At 43.8% G+C, this 12,596-nt stretch overlaps 1 protein-coding gene across 4 annotated transcripts in view; it reads right to left on the bottom strand.

Moving 5' to 3' along the window:
* The window catches only part of Dip2b (disco interacting protein 2 homolog B), a 192,750-nt gene that overhangs the window by 92,644 nt on the left and 87,510 nt on the right, over nucleotides 1–12,596 (bottom strand). For all 4 annotated transcript variants that reach the window (XR_007588789.1, XM_050122406.1, XM_050122407.1 and 1 more), the window contains exon 4: nucleotides 4,660–4,785. Coding sequence is in view for 3 of the 4 variants with exons in the window: in XM_050122406.1 (XP_049978363.1) it covers nucleotides 4,660–4,785 (126 nt within the window). In the remaining variant the exon portion in view is untranslated. The remainder of the gene's footprint in view (nucleotides 1–4,659; nucleotides 4,786–12,596) is intronic.

The following is a 12,596-nucleotide window of genomic DNA, read 5'->3' as shown; positions in this document are numbered from 1 at the left end:
TTTATTTTATTTGCATTGGTGTTTTGCTACATGTATGTCCTCATGAGGATGTCAGATCTTAGACAGTTGTGAGCTGCCATGCGGGTACTAGAACTTGAATTCAGGTCCTCTGGAAGAGCAGTCAGTGCTCTTAACTACTGAGCCATCTCTCCAGCCCCTAAGTTCATTTTCCTAGTTCAGTCCTGTGCCCGCATGCCCTCTATCTCTACTTCCCTCTGAACAGTACATGAAATGTATAAATAGCACTAAGTATGAGATTGCTTTCATTAGCAAATCATAATTTTACAAAAAGCTATTGAAGAACACAAATGTAGCCTGATGGCACGGTGGTTTTGTATTCTACGTCGGCCTAAGGAACACCAAATGCTCCTGAAGGAGCTCCTGAAGCACATGTGACTACAGCTTACTGCCTGTGGACAATGAAAGGACACTGCCAAACAAGCCAGACCCAGCACTGGGCTGGAGTCTAGCCACTGTTTACTGTGTGGTTTTAAGTTAGTTATAATCCTTGGGCAATTCTGCAAGCTGGTAGTCTTTAAGACTTCTCTTTTTCACTAGTCTTTTTCATTTGGGGGGCGAGTAGGGTCTATGTACCCCAAGCTGGCCTCAGACTTAGAATGTAACTAAAGAGGATCCTGCACCTTCTGCATGTGGGATTATAGGTTTGTGCTACCAATCCTGTCGTGTGGTTCTCGGGATTGAACCCAGGACTTCCTGTATGCTGAGCCTCATCCCCAGCCTCGGTATTCCCTTTCAAGTAACATTTAACTGACTGGAAGGTATTTTGGTGTGTAGCTCTCTGGAGCAATGGCTAGTTAATGTATACTATTCTAGTACTGTGCATACGTGGGCAGCTGTTAAGTAAAGGGATTTCCTACCTGTGACACTCAGGAACAAAACTGAGTCTGATCGCTACTATTTTACAATGAGCAAGTCACTCAGCGACTGTGAACGTTGGTTGTCACATGGCTATAGAACATCTGCTCTTCCTTACTTAGAGGAGAAACACAAGTCGGGCAGGGCAGTCTTTGCCATGTGAAAGTTCTTGGCACAGTAAAAGAAAAAATAATTCTATAAAGCATCCTTGAGGTAGATGGAAAACTAACAATATCCCCCAAAAAAGGACATCATTTCAACATAAAGACATATAGGGAAAGAGATTGACAGTGTGTAAAGGCTTGAAAACAGAACTAGGGAGAGGAAATTACCCTTGTCTTCCACCCCAAGATAATTATCACTGCCAAGCAAGACCCTATTCAGGACCCCACACATCTACACAAAACATGCCTCCTCTAGAGCCAGTCCTGGGGTCACGGTGCTGGAGTTTATCTGGTCACCTGGCCACTCTTGCAGGAGCAAACAATAAGCTCCCACCGCCACAGAAAAAGCTCAGAAGCAGGAATGAGTAAATAAATTACTGTGGCTGGCATTGCTTTCCTATATGAATGGGCAATGGTGCTACACCAAGAACCTCCACAGAGAAAGCCGAGGTCATTGCTGCATGACATCAGTAAATGATTTCAGCACATAAGAGAACTGGGCAATAGTAATTCAAGCAGCCTAAAAGATGGGGAAGGGCACAGCATTCAAACTAGGACTCATGACACACTTAGAGAACTTAGACTTTCAAGCCCACGGCAGGTTAGTGTATGCTGGCTGACATCTTTACCTGAGAGCTATTCATGAAAGAAGACAGATCATTTCCCACACCATTTACCACTGCTTCCAAACTAAATGATGCCGTAAGAGAAATAAAAAAATCTCTGGGGTTTCCTCCTTAAGCCCTCTGGATCAGGTAGCTCTAATTTTCATCAGGTTAGGAATCCAGGTGGCTGGACACCTCCCAAAGGGAAAGTAGCAGAGTGGTCAGTGTCCCGGAGTGAGATCCACACAACACAGCTCATGAAGAGGAAGAACCTTCAAACCTGCTGTGTGCAGTACAAAGAGCAAAGGCTAAACTATTGTGAAACGGGCTCATGTGGCACACTGTGGGGTAAATTGGTTTTTTGTGTGTGCGCATGAGGTGGATTGTATGTTGAGTGGTGCCCTTGCAGAGTGAGCCTGGGAGGCCAGAGGCCGACACCAGAAGTCTTCTTCAATACATTTCCACAGTATTTTTCAGGCAGGGTTTCCCTCTGAACGTGGGCCTTGCTGTTTCAGCTAGCTGACCGGCTGGTCAATGAACTCCAGTATCCACCTGCATCCTCCCCATGCACTGCTGGGGTGGATATGACGGGGCTGGATGATCCAAACTCCATGGAGCCATCTCTCCAGCTGCCCACCTTTTGATCATTTTTATAACTGGCCAGAAGCTGATTTCAAAAACACTGAGTGATGAGCAATCCTGTATTCTCTCTTCCTCCTTCCCACTCCTAGAATACAGCCTCTTAACTTGGGTACTTGGGGCTAGCAAAAGTAGATAAGCCATACAAAACTGATATCTGAATTAGAGGTCACAGGTCCTTGGACACGCTGTCAGTGTCTTAAACTGCAACATGGCAAGATTAGTTAGTTGATGCTCTTTTGTTTTGTTTTTTGAGACAGGGTTTCTCTGGTAACCCTGGCCATCCTGGAATTTTCTTTGTAGCAAGCTGGTCTCGAACTCATAGATTAACCTGCCCCTGACCCCCGCCAAGTGCTGGGCCTGGACTACCACCACCCAGAAAGAATGGCAAACTCCACTGCTAACATGAAAGATGCTGGCAGATTCCTAATGACATGGCCTCCTGCCTGCCCTCTCTGGAGCAGAGTACTTGTACTTGGTATGTGCAGAATCGCTGGATGAAAACACCAGGGTCTACCTCCCGGGGCTGTGTGAGGCTGCTCGAGAGGAGCCTCAACATCTCCTCTTGGGAAAAATTTCCTACTTGCAACATAGATGTCCCTAATAGCATATGGAAGTGTTTCAATTCCTACTCAGAAACCTCTAGAACAGAAGGTAAATGGAGAAAAAGCCTATTCACCCCCTCTGCTGATTCTGGGCCTTAGGAGAGAGAACCATGTCGTTGTTATGAAATTATTAACATGTGTAACGTGGTCAAGAACATATGCTTCATCTTGAAGGTTCCACAGAGAGAGAGAATGCATGTTTAGAGTTCAGAGGCTTGCAGTGGACCGACTGCGAAGGACTATGGTTCCATTCAGCAGTGGACAGCTGTGACTTCTTTCGAGGGCCACTGAGCTCCCCTCTGGCAGTGATGCTTAAGAAAGGGATGATAAAAGGCCCTCCCTGATCCTGTGGGGCACTCTCGCTTTTAACCCACAGCCATGAGAGGAGCCATTTACTCTGGACCCACACCGCCTTGACGGGGGCCAGGAGAGGGCTGCTTCTAAGAACTGTATGTTGTGTTGTTTCCCACCCTTTGCCATTTACTGAAACTGAACCTTCAGCCATGCTGCAGGGGATCTGCCAACATGGATGGCTTCGAGACTGAGAGCCCCCTTTGTGCCCGAGGACCCAACTTGAACTCTATACAAATGTGGAAGGGAACCCATCCAAGATTCTGAATGCGTGGGTCTGAAGTGTGCACCACTATGGACACAAAGTGCCACATTGTGTTAGTCTGCTAGAGGTATCCTGTGTTACAGTTACATTCTGAGAAACACTTGAAGCCACAGAGCTATTTCTCTTTCAAACATATTGACACCACAAATGTGAAGGGAAAAGAGCACACACAGCTAATGAGCCCACAGCAAACCCAAGTGCTCTGAGAAGTTAGTCAAAACCTAGGAGAAAACTGTTGACGTGAGCCTGAATCCATAAGCATAGCTCAGCATGGCAGCTGTGAACAAGAAACCAACCACACAGTGCAGCCCTCCAGGGAGGCTATCCAAATCCATGCTGTTGAGGGGAGGGCTAAGAGCACTTGCTGCTCTTACAGGACCCAGATTTAGTTCCCAGCACCTGCAACAGTTTGTAACTCTGGTTCTAGGGTACCTGTTACCTTCTTCTGGCCTCCAAGAGCACAAGGCATATACTCAGTGTGCATACATACATGTAAGCAAAACACTAATATACATAAAATAAACAAATTATTAAAGAATATTATCTGGTATTTGATCTAAGAAAAAATAAGGTTTTCATAAATTTGATGAAACATTTTGAACAGGAAAGAAATTTGAGAACTGTCTAGTTGGTCCTAGGATCTAAAGTTCTAACTTCTAAATTCACAATGGAAAAAGACCTCACTGTTAAAAAGGAAAACTTTAAAGATACAAACATATTAAAGGATATTTATTTTTTCAGATCTATTTCAAATTTGTATTAATGACCTCCTAAAATTTTTAGTGAAACAAAACTCTATTCCACGTCTACTCCTATGTTGGCTGTTGAATTAAGATGAAGCATCAACTGAGGATGGGTTAATATCTGTGACACAAAGCAGCCATATCGTCCTCACAGAAGGGCCTGGCCCGTGCTGCTGGTGACATGAGTGTGGGTGTCACAGGCCAGTCAACGCTGGGATTCAGAAGGAAGCTGTGCTGTGCACAGGTCTGGGAATGCTATGCTCTGTGCTGTGCAGAAAATGACAACATAGAGCACTGCACAGGTTCACGGGATGATGTGTGCTGAGCTCCAGGTCCACCTCAGAGAGAAAAAGGTACATGTCCAAACACCCAGAGAGTAACTGTCAAAGAGAAAGGTTCCGATAAACCTACCGGGAGGAGTGCAAGCATCCGCAGGAGACTGGACAAATGTGGACCGCCTTTTGGTGGGCATGGGCAAAGCCATTTTTTGTTCTTTGTGCTTTGCCAGAGCAGCCTGAACCGCTTCTGTGTGGATATCTGAAAAGATAACATATGGATTTATTTGTACTTGTGCTGGATGGTAACATCTGAGGAATGAACTATTGATTGGTATTTAGATTGTTAAAAATGCCAAAGGGGAGGTTTAGGTGGTTTTATTTATCTTTTGATTCAGATCAATTAAGATAAAAATCAAAGATAGAAACAAAAGAAGTCAAGGGCAATTTTATAGAGAACAGTGAAGACTGAGTGCACAACTTTGGGACACAGCAAAGGGCTGACTAGAGGGGGCATGAGTCCAGCAAGCACCTGTGCCCAGAGGGAGTCCAGCCTCTACGTGGACTGGAATTAATTCTAAGGAAATAATTACTGTCCTACACGGAAAATTTTGAATTAGAGCACTTCCAACAAAAGTAGCCTAGGGTACTCTTAGCTGTCAAAAAGAACTCCCTCAGGTCTATGCCACAGGGACAGAAGGGATGATTCTAGTCTAAAAGTCACAAGGGCACATGTTACTCATTTTGCAGCCTGCACATGGCTCTGGCCTCTTGCACTTGTCATAGGAACCTCAAAATTAGCATATTCCAAACAGAATTCTGGCTTCTTCACCCCACTACAAAATAAATAAGTAAATATATAAATAAATAAAAAGCAACAACAACAACAAAACCCTGATTGTTCCGCACACAGCATGATGCATTCTGTCACTGCTTTGTAAACGAGCCTCTTTACAAGGCATTCAACTTGGACCTCTGGCCTGCATACGTACACACACACAAGCACACACCCACTCACACCAACACAAACATGTGTATACAAACATGTATACTGCCCCCTCACACACAAGGACTGAAAGGAAATAAAGATGCTCTTACAGATCCTGCTGAGGTGGAGCAAATCCAAGGTTTCCCCACTTGACAGTTTCTCCTGCCCAGGAATGGCTCCAGACACATCCTCCCAGGCTTCTCTGTCATTTTTTATTGTTGTTTTGAGACAGGGTTTCTCTGTAGCTTTGGAGCCTGTCCTGGAACCAGTTCCTGTAGACCAGGCTGGCCTCGATCTCACAGAGATCTGCCTGCCTCTGCCTCTTAAGTGCTGGGATTAAAGGGTGCATGCACCACACTGCCCAGCTTCTCTGCTCTTAAGTGTGACCTCAGATGAGCTCGTCCAGTCATATCCATGTCTGAGGAAATCTAACTCAGAGTCAGAAAGTGTAGGTCCCAGGGCTGATGGGAGCTAAGGACAATGACCCAGAAAGGAGAGTCTGAACTTCAAGTCAGATCCCTAGAATTCTCTCCCTTCCTAGGGGTTTCTCAGCCATTTCCTTCTGTGACCTGTACCAGCTCCCTAATGACACAAATAAACGGCTCCGCATCCTGACTTTAAAGGGCTCCACAGCACTTCCCGGAGTTAACAGGTTACAACTTCGGCAACCCTTTAATATCAAATATTAGGTTGTTTCTATTTTTCCTACTACTGTCCACAATAAGAATAATTCAACATTTCACTTTAGAACACATCTAATTATCTCCTTAGCATTAGCTCTAAGCAAAGGGGTGAAATCAACGAATATCCACTTCTTATTAATACTTCCTTAGAATAATAATTTTTCTCTTATTCTCTGTTCAGTTATCAAAATCTGGAAGTGTATCCAGGTGTGCTCTAGGAAACCTTTAAATTCCAGCACTCAGGAGGCAGCAGCAAAGGGATCTTAAATTAAAAGTAAACTAGAAGTCAGGCAGGGCTACACAGTGAGACCTTGGTTTTTTTGTTTTGTTTTTTAAAATCTGTAACTTCAACATTGATGCGCCCATCCTGCTTTCTGACTCACAACCTAGCAGTCCCAATAATGCCATAGTTTCTCACCAGCTTTTCCTGATCTAGACACATATTCCTTTTGGATATCCTGATCCTTTAGCCTCTTATAATCTGGGACAGTGTCTCAGTCTTCCTGTCTTTCATTGTCATGACAGTGTCGCACAGCCTATTTTTATAAAATGTCCGCAAATGTTTGCAGCTTTGATATGTTCTTATTAGATCCAGGTATATACTCTGACAGGGACACCACAAAGAATGCGCCATTCTAAAAACATAGTATCAAGACATACCTGTCTATTATTGGTGACAGTACCTTCGAATATTCAGTTAAATGTCTGTTAAATTAATCCACGTGGTTCGTCTTCTTTGTTTTTGTTTGTTTGTTTCTTCCCCAACACATACTCTACTTGCTCTGTAGACCAGGCTGACCTTGAACAAAAATCCACTTGTCTCTGCCTCGCAAGTGCTGGGATTAAGGCCTGACCACTGATGAGTCTTAACTGCATCATGACCCTGGGTGAGATATTTATTACTTAGGGAATCAACACATTCACTGGTTCCCCATCTACTCTGGGACTCTCCTGGTGTCAGCATTTGTTGGCAAATTACTGGCATCCTGGCTCTTGGATACTTTTCATTTTGGTAGTTATGGTTTCCTGACACAGCGTGTCCAATGATCATCTGGGAGTCACCTAGTAACCTTCCCTGTCCAGGCCTGGTCCTGCACAGCTCTCTCAGGAGCTCCTGTCAATGGCAGATATGCAGCATTCAGGAACCAGGATCCTGAACTAGCGGCTCTTGGTATTATTGGGCCTTTCGGGGTCGACGGAACACAAACACAAGTATCTGTGCACATGTCCATATCTATTTCTATCTATATGTGCATTAAAAATGAGTCCCTGATACTCTGACTTCATTCAGCCCCAAAAATTCCTTCTAATGTCCCCCTTTCCATTTGTAACTTCCTTTTAACAATGCCCCCAATATTTTATTCACTCACTGAATCTATATTATGCTATATAAACAGCTACTTCAAAATTGTTATATTGATTATAACATCTTCTAACTTGAGTTCAGTACCTGTTTCTAGTTGTCTGGTCTTTAGACTGGGAGCGTTTACGTGAAGAAAGCACTATAATCAAATGCCGTTCAGGCCAGTTCTCAGGCGGCACGCCTGCTGAGCACGGCTTTATTCATGTTCCAAAAGCCCATGCCATTCCCAGTTAGCTCTCTGTCTTGGGGTTTTACCTCAAGATGTGAGCCCTCAACTTCTGCTCCAACGCCATGGGGGTGGGGGGATGAGTCCTGTCGAATGTTTTCTTTTCTAAGTAATCATGTAGAGGTCAGAACCTGTCCATTCTTTCCACCATGTGAGTCTCAGGAAGTGAACTCAAGCCATCAGGCTGGGCAGCAAGTGCCTTTAACCCACTGAGGTAAAACAAACCTTCAAGTCATTTGTTCATCTTCCCCACCAACTTCCAGTTTTATTTTCCCTAATTTTTTTTCATATATTAGGGATATAAGATACAAATTGCCAAGAGGCAAATTTATACTGCTTTCCTACCACCACAAAAAAAAAAAAAACTTATGTGCCTTTTATTGCATCAGAAAGTCTTTCTATATATAAAGTCCAAGTGATAAAAGTGTTGGCTGGTTTCTTTTGGTATGTGTACCCTTCTATCATTCAAATCTCTAATCCAGAGAGGTGAAGTGGGAGGTAGCGTATGCTCCAGGCTATCTCCCAGCTGTGTGAACGCCAGTATTTCAACAGAACCTGCATGTCCTGGTGAGCTGCAACACCAGCTGCACAGTACACAGAAAGACTCTCAGAAGCACAATGGTGGAGAGCTGAACTTGCTGTCTTATTGTAATAGTCTGCCAACAGGCATGTGTGCCATACAACTGCTGTAATTATTATCACATAGCTAATATCTACCTATTTCTCACATTTCTCTGTGTTTTCTAAGCCATTCTTTGCATTCCCAAACAAATCTCAAAAGTAAATTCTCTGGGCCTGCAAACCCTTTGCAAACACCAGCTCTATGTACTAAGAGGGGCAGGAGACAGAATTTCAGTCCTGTATTTCACATTATCTGCTTTTGCAGTTTTCACATTATCTGTCATTTTCTTTTGCACAGAGTAAACGGCTATTTATCCTTCAGAATGGCTTGGACAGCATCAGCATGAAGCCTGCCTCAGCAACAGGCACCTCCCGCTTCTTTCAGATGCTGCCTTTGTACCCTGGACTGTGTGAAGGACTCTTGTGTTTCCATCTATGCTTCCCCAGGATGTCATGCTGTGCTCAGACCACAGGAAGTGCTGCCAGGAGAGCTCCATCGCTTCTGGCTGAACTCAGGGGTATTAATACAGAAAGACATGACCTGGAGCCCCTGCGTCAGTCACTTTACGCAAACAGAACAGATTTGGACAAAGATAGAGAAGCTCTCCTCTAGATAAAAGAGGGAAGCATGCTGCATTTCCACAGCATCCACTCAGAAGAAGCCACACTGATGGTGAGGACCCAGAGTAAGACATGACTGTCACAGCCGAGCTTGCTGTCCTGTTACAATTATACCACTCAGAGATTTTATGGGTCATTTTGTCAACAATAAGAAAACTGAGCAGAGGGAATTGCTCAATGGCCAAGCACTTGTCTGGGATGGGTCTCTAGTCCAATCCTACTTCAATCCCTAGAATCAACAAAAGAAACAAAGACGTAATCATAGATTACAAAAACAATCTAAACACATACAGCACTAATTAAGAATGTTGCAAGAAACACCAGCTCAATAGTAGGGTACATTTTTATCTCAAATTTCTGTACCTATGAGCACTAACTAATGCTCAGTCTCCTCCATACTGGGATTATGGAGTATACTACCTACCAAGTCCAGTTTGGGCTATTACTTTTAAAAGCATAATACCAACTTACTTACTTTGGGTTCTGAAATAGGATACTTTTATGTAGCATGTATATTTATTTCATACTATTTTAGTGTTCCCTAAGTCCACTTAAATCAAGAATGCCATATCTTATTGAAATTTTCACACTCTCTTACAAAAGAGACAAATTAAAATAATTTTTTACATTTTATTTATTTATGTATTATGAGTGCTCTATCTGCATGTACACTTTTAGGCCAGAAGAGGGCACCAGATCTTACTATAGATGGTTGTGTGCTACCATGTGGTTACTGGGAATTGAACTCAGGACCTCTAGAAAAGCAGTCAGTGCTCTTAATCACTGGCTCTCCAGCCCCCATATTAAAATATTTTTAAAAGGGCCCTTATATTAGAAGAAATATGGTTCATCACTGCCTTGGAAAATAAGTAAGCAGTCACAATGAAATAAGGTATTTCTCAACGACAGAACAGTAGCAAAGCTAGTGCTCTCACTTGGTTCTTTACCTCCCTAGGTATTTTTACCTGTGACAGGAAATGTGAGAGCAAAGCTGCCAAAGTCAGGCATCATCCTGCTGATGACGGGAGGCTCACACCATCTGTATGACTAAGAACCACACAGTAGAAGTCACAGTATCAGGTCCAAAAACACCGGGCCACCCAACTGTCCCTACATGAAAATGCTGGCCCAGACGCTGGTGTCAAAGGGAATTGACCCAGTTACTCCAGCCAAGATTCCTACTGGTCAGAACACAGCAGCCCTCCTAACAGAATGTGACGGGTTCAACGGCACAGGATTCATCTTGATCTCTTATAAGGAAATCACTTCTGTAGTTCATTCCCTGGACAGAGCTGACTTTGGATTTCTCTCCCAGAAGCCATCAAAGCTGAGTATCATTTTTCAGCTTAACAGGGTGATGCTAACACACCCTGAATGTCCTTTCTCATTTTATTGTTTTATTTGGGGTGGCTAATTTCTCCAAAGATCAACATCTAAGGCATTCTAAGATGGATTTCCTTTGCACTGTAAGCATTAACTGTGTTTGCTGCACTGGGGAATAAACCACACAAGTAGTCAGGAGGAAGAGGCACTGCTGCAGCAGCGTGTTGACGGTCCTCTGGCAAAGCACACCAAGAACAGGACACAGGATCTAAACTCCTAAGAGCAGGGGCTGGAGAGACGTTGCTCTTGCAGGGGACCCAGGTTCCATTCCCAGCATCCACGTGCCAACTCACAAGTCTGTAACTCCAGTTGAGGGGATCCAACTTTCTTCTGATCTCCATGCACAGTAGCCACACACAATGCACAGACATACATGCAGACATGCAGGCAAAACACCCACACACATGAAATAAATAATCTCTGAAAACAGCTCTTTTTCAGAGACAATTATATCTTAAACATTAAGCACAAAGGTTATTTAGAGTTGATTATGACTGTTTGAAATACCACAGGTGCCAATAAACCTGTGCCAAGTAAGGACATTTTCGAGCCACACTGGCCAGCATTAGATTACCAGGCCTTTCTGTGCACCCACCTCTTCACTCTGAAGCACAAACCTTACTAATCATTCCTTAAGCTCTTGAGCTATTTTGCATGTGGCATGCTGTTCAGCCCACTTCATGACACGAGACACAGTTGCTTTTGGTTTCAAGAATGCCAGAATTCTGAGAGCATTCCATTCTCCAGTGTGCTGAGAGTTTCTATGGCTATTCAGCTGAACAGGTCCCAATATACTGAAAGCTACCATGTTGGTCTATAATCTATGCTTCCCTGCCTTTTTATGTTCCCCATATGACAATGCTGCAATTCTCACAGCTTGTCATACTTTTGGAGATTTCTTTTTCATGTTAGGGAAGTGCTTTTCAAAAAAGTTTTATTATTATTCATTTTATGTGTATGGGTGCTTTACCACATTCATGTGTGTATACCATTAGAGGCCAGACAAGGGCATCAGATCCCTTGAAACTGGAGCTACTGATGGTTGTGAGCTGCCTTATGGGTGCTGGGGATTGAAATCGGGTCCTTTGGAAGAGCAGCCAGTGCTCTTAACCACTGAGCCTTCTCTCCAGCCCTTCAGAGATTAATACATATTATTTTTATTTGTGTTTATGTGTTGTGTGTTTGCATACATGTGTGTGTGTGCCCTTGGAGGCCAGTAAATGGGTCATATCCTCTGGAGCTGGACTTACAGGCTGTTGCAAGCCACTCGATGTGAGAGCTGAGAACCAAACTAGGTTCTCTGTCAGAGTGGCAACTGCTCTTTGCCACTGAGCCACAGAAGTGACGTTTGGGAACCACCTTTCCTTCCTCCCCATTGCTCCTGCCCAGCCTATCTCTTGCTAGCTTCCTCTCTCACAAAGCCCCAGTGAGACGAGGACCAGCCTGACCACTCACTGACTCCTCATCACTGCCCTTGTGTTTTCCAAATACCCACTTCACAGACTACATTTTCTATCAGTTGGGGAATTCTAACAGAAATGGTTTTAAATGGCAGGGGCTGGAGATAGTGACTGTGTTTCTGCAAGAGAGAGTCACAAACTTCACATCAGCCAGTGAACTCATAAAGACTTTTTGATCTACAATCATTTTGGACACACTGTCCCTTAAACTAGGTCTTTTATCATAATCCATTAATGAACATGTCAAGAAAGAAAGATAAACCAGGAGAGAAAACAAAATCTCCCAGAAGTCTAGAAATGAGAATTCTAAGTGTCCAACCCCTTCTGCTCTGCTTAGAGCACACTACTGACTGAGTTGGCCTCTAAAGGTGACAGCAGTACCTAGGAAACCAGGTTGGATGCTTGGCAACAACCAGGAAGTCTGGATATGCTCTGCTGCTTCCACCTTTTACCTCCCTCTGACCCACCTTTAACCGCAGCTGCTTTTAGCTGGGAGTGGCAGTGTACACCTGTAATCTAAGCATTTGGGAAGGGGAAGGGGGACTCATACATCTAAGGGCAGCCCGGGTCACAACGCAATAGCAAAACAAGCAATCTTACTTTACTTCTTTTTTTTTATTTTTTTAAAATTTTTTTTAATTAATTTATTTATTTATTAAAGATTTCTGTCTCTTCCCCACCGCCGCCTCCCCTTTCCCTCCCCCTCCCCCAATCAAGTCCCCCTCCCT

The sequence above is a fragment of the Alexandromys fortis genome, unplaced genomic scaffold (assembly GCF_014885135.2).
Source record: "Alexandromys fortis isolate MF-2015 unplaced genomic scaffold, M_Fortis_MF-2015_v1.1 scaffold_216, whole genome shotgun sequence".
Classification (NCBI taxonomy): Eukaryota; Metazoa; Chordata; class Mammalia; order Rodentia; family Cricetidae; genus Alexandromys; species Alexandromys fortis.
This window is presented reverse-complemented; position numbering and strand designations above follow the sequence as displayed.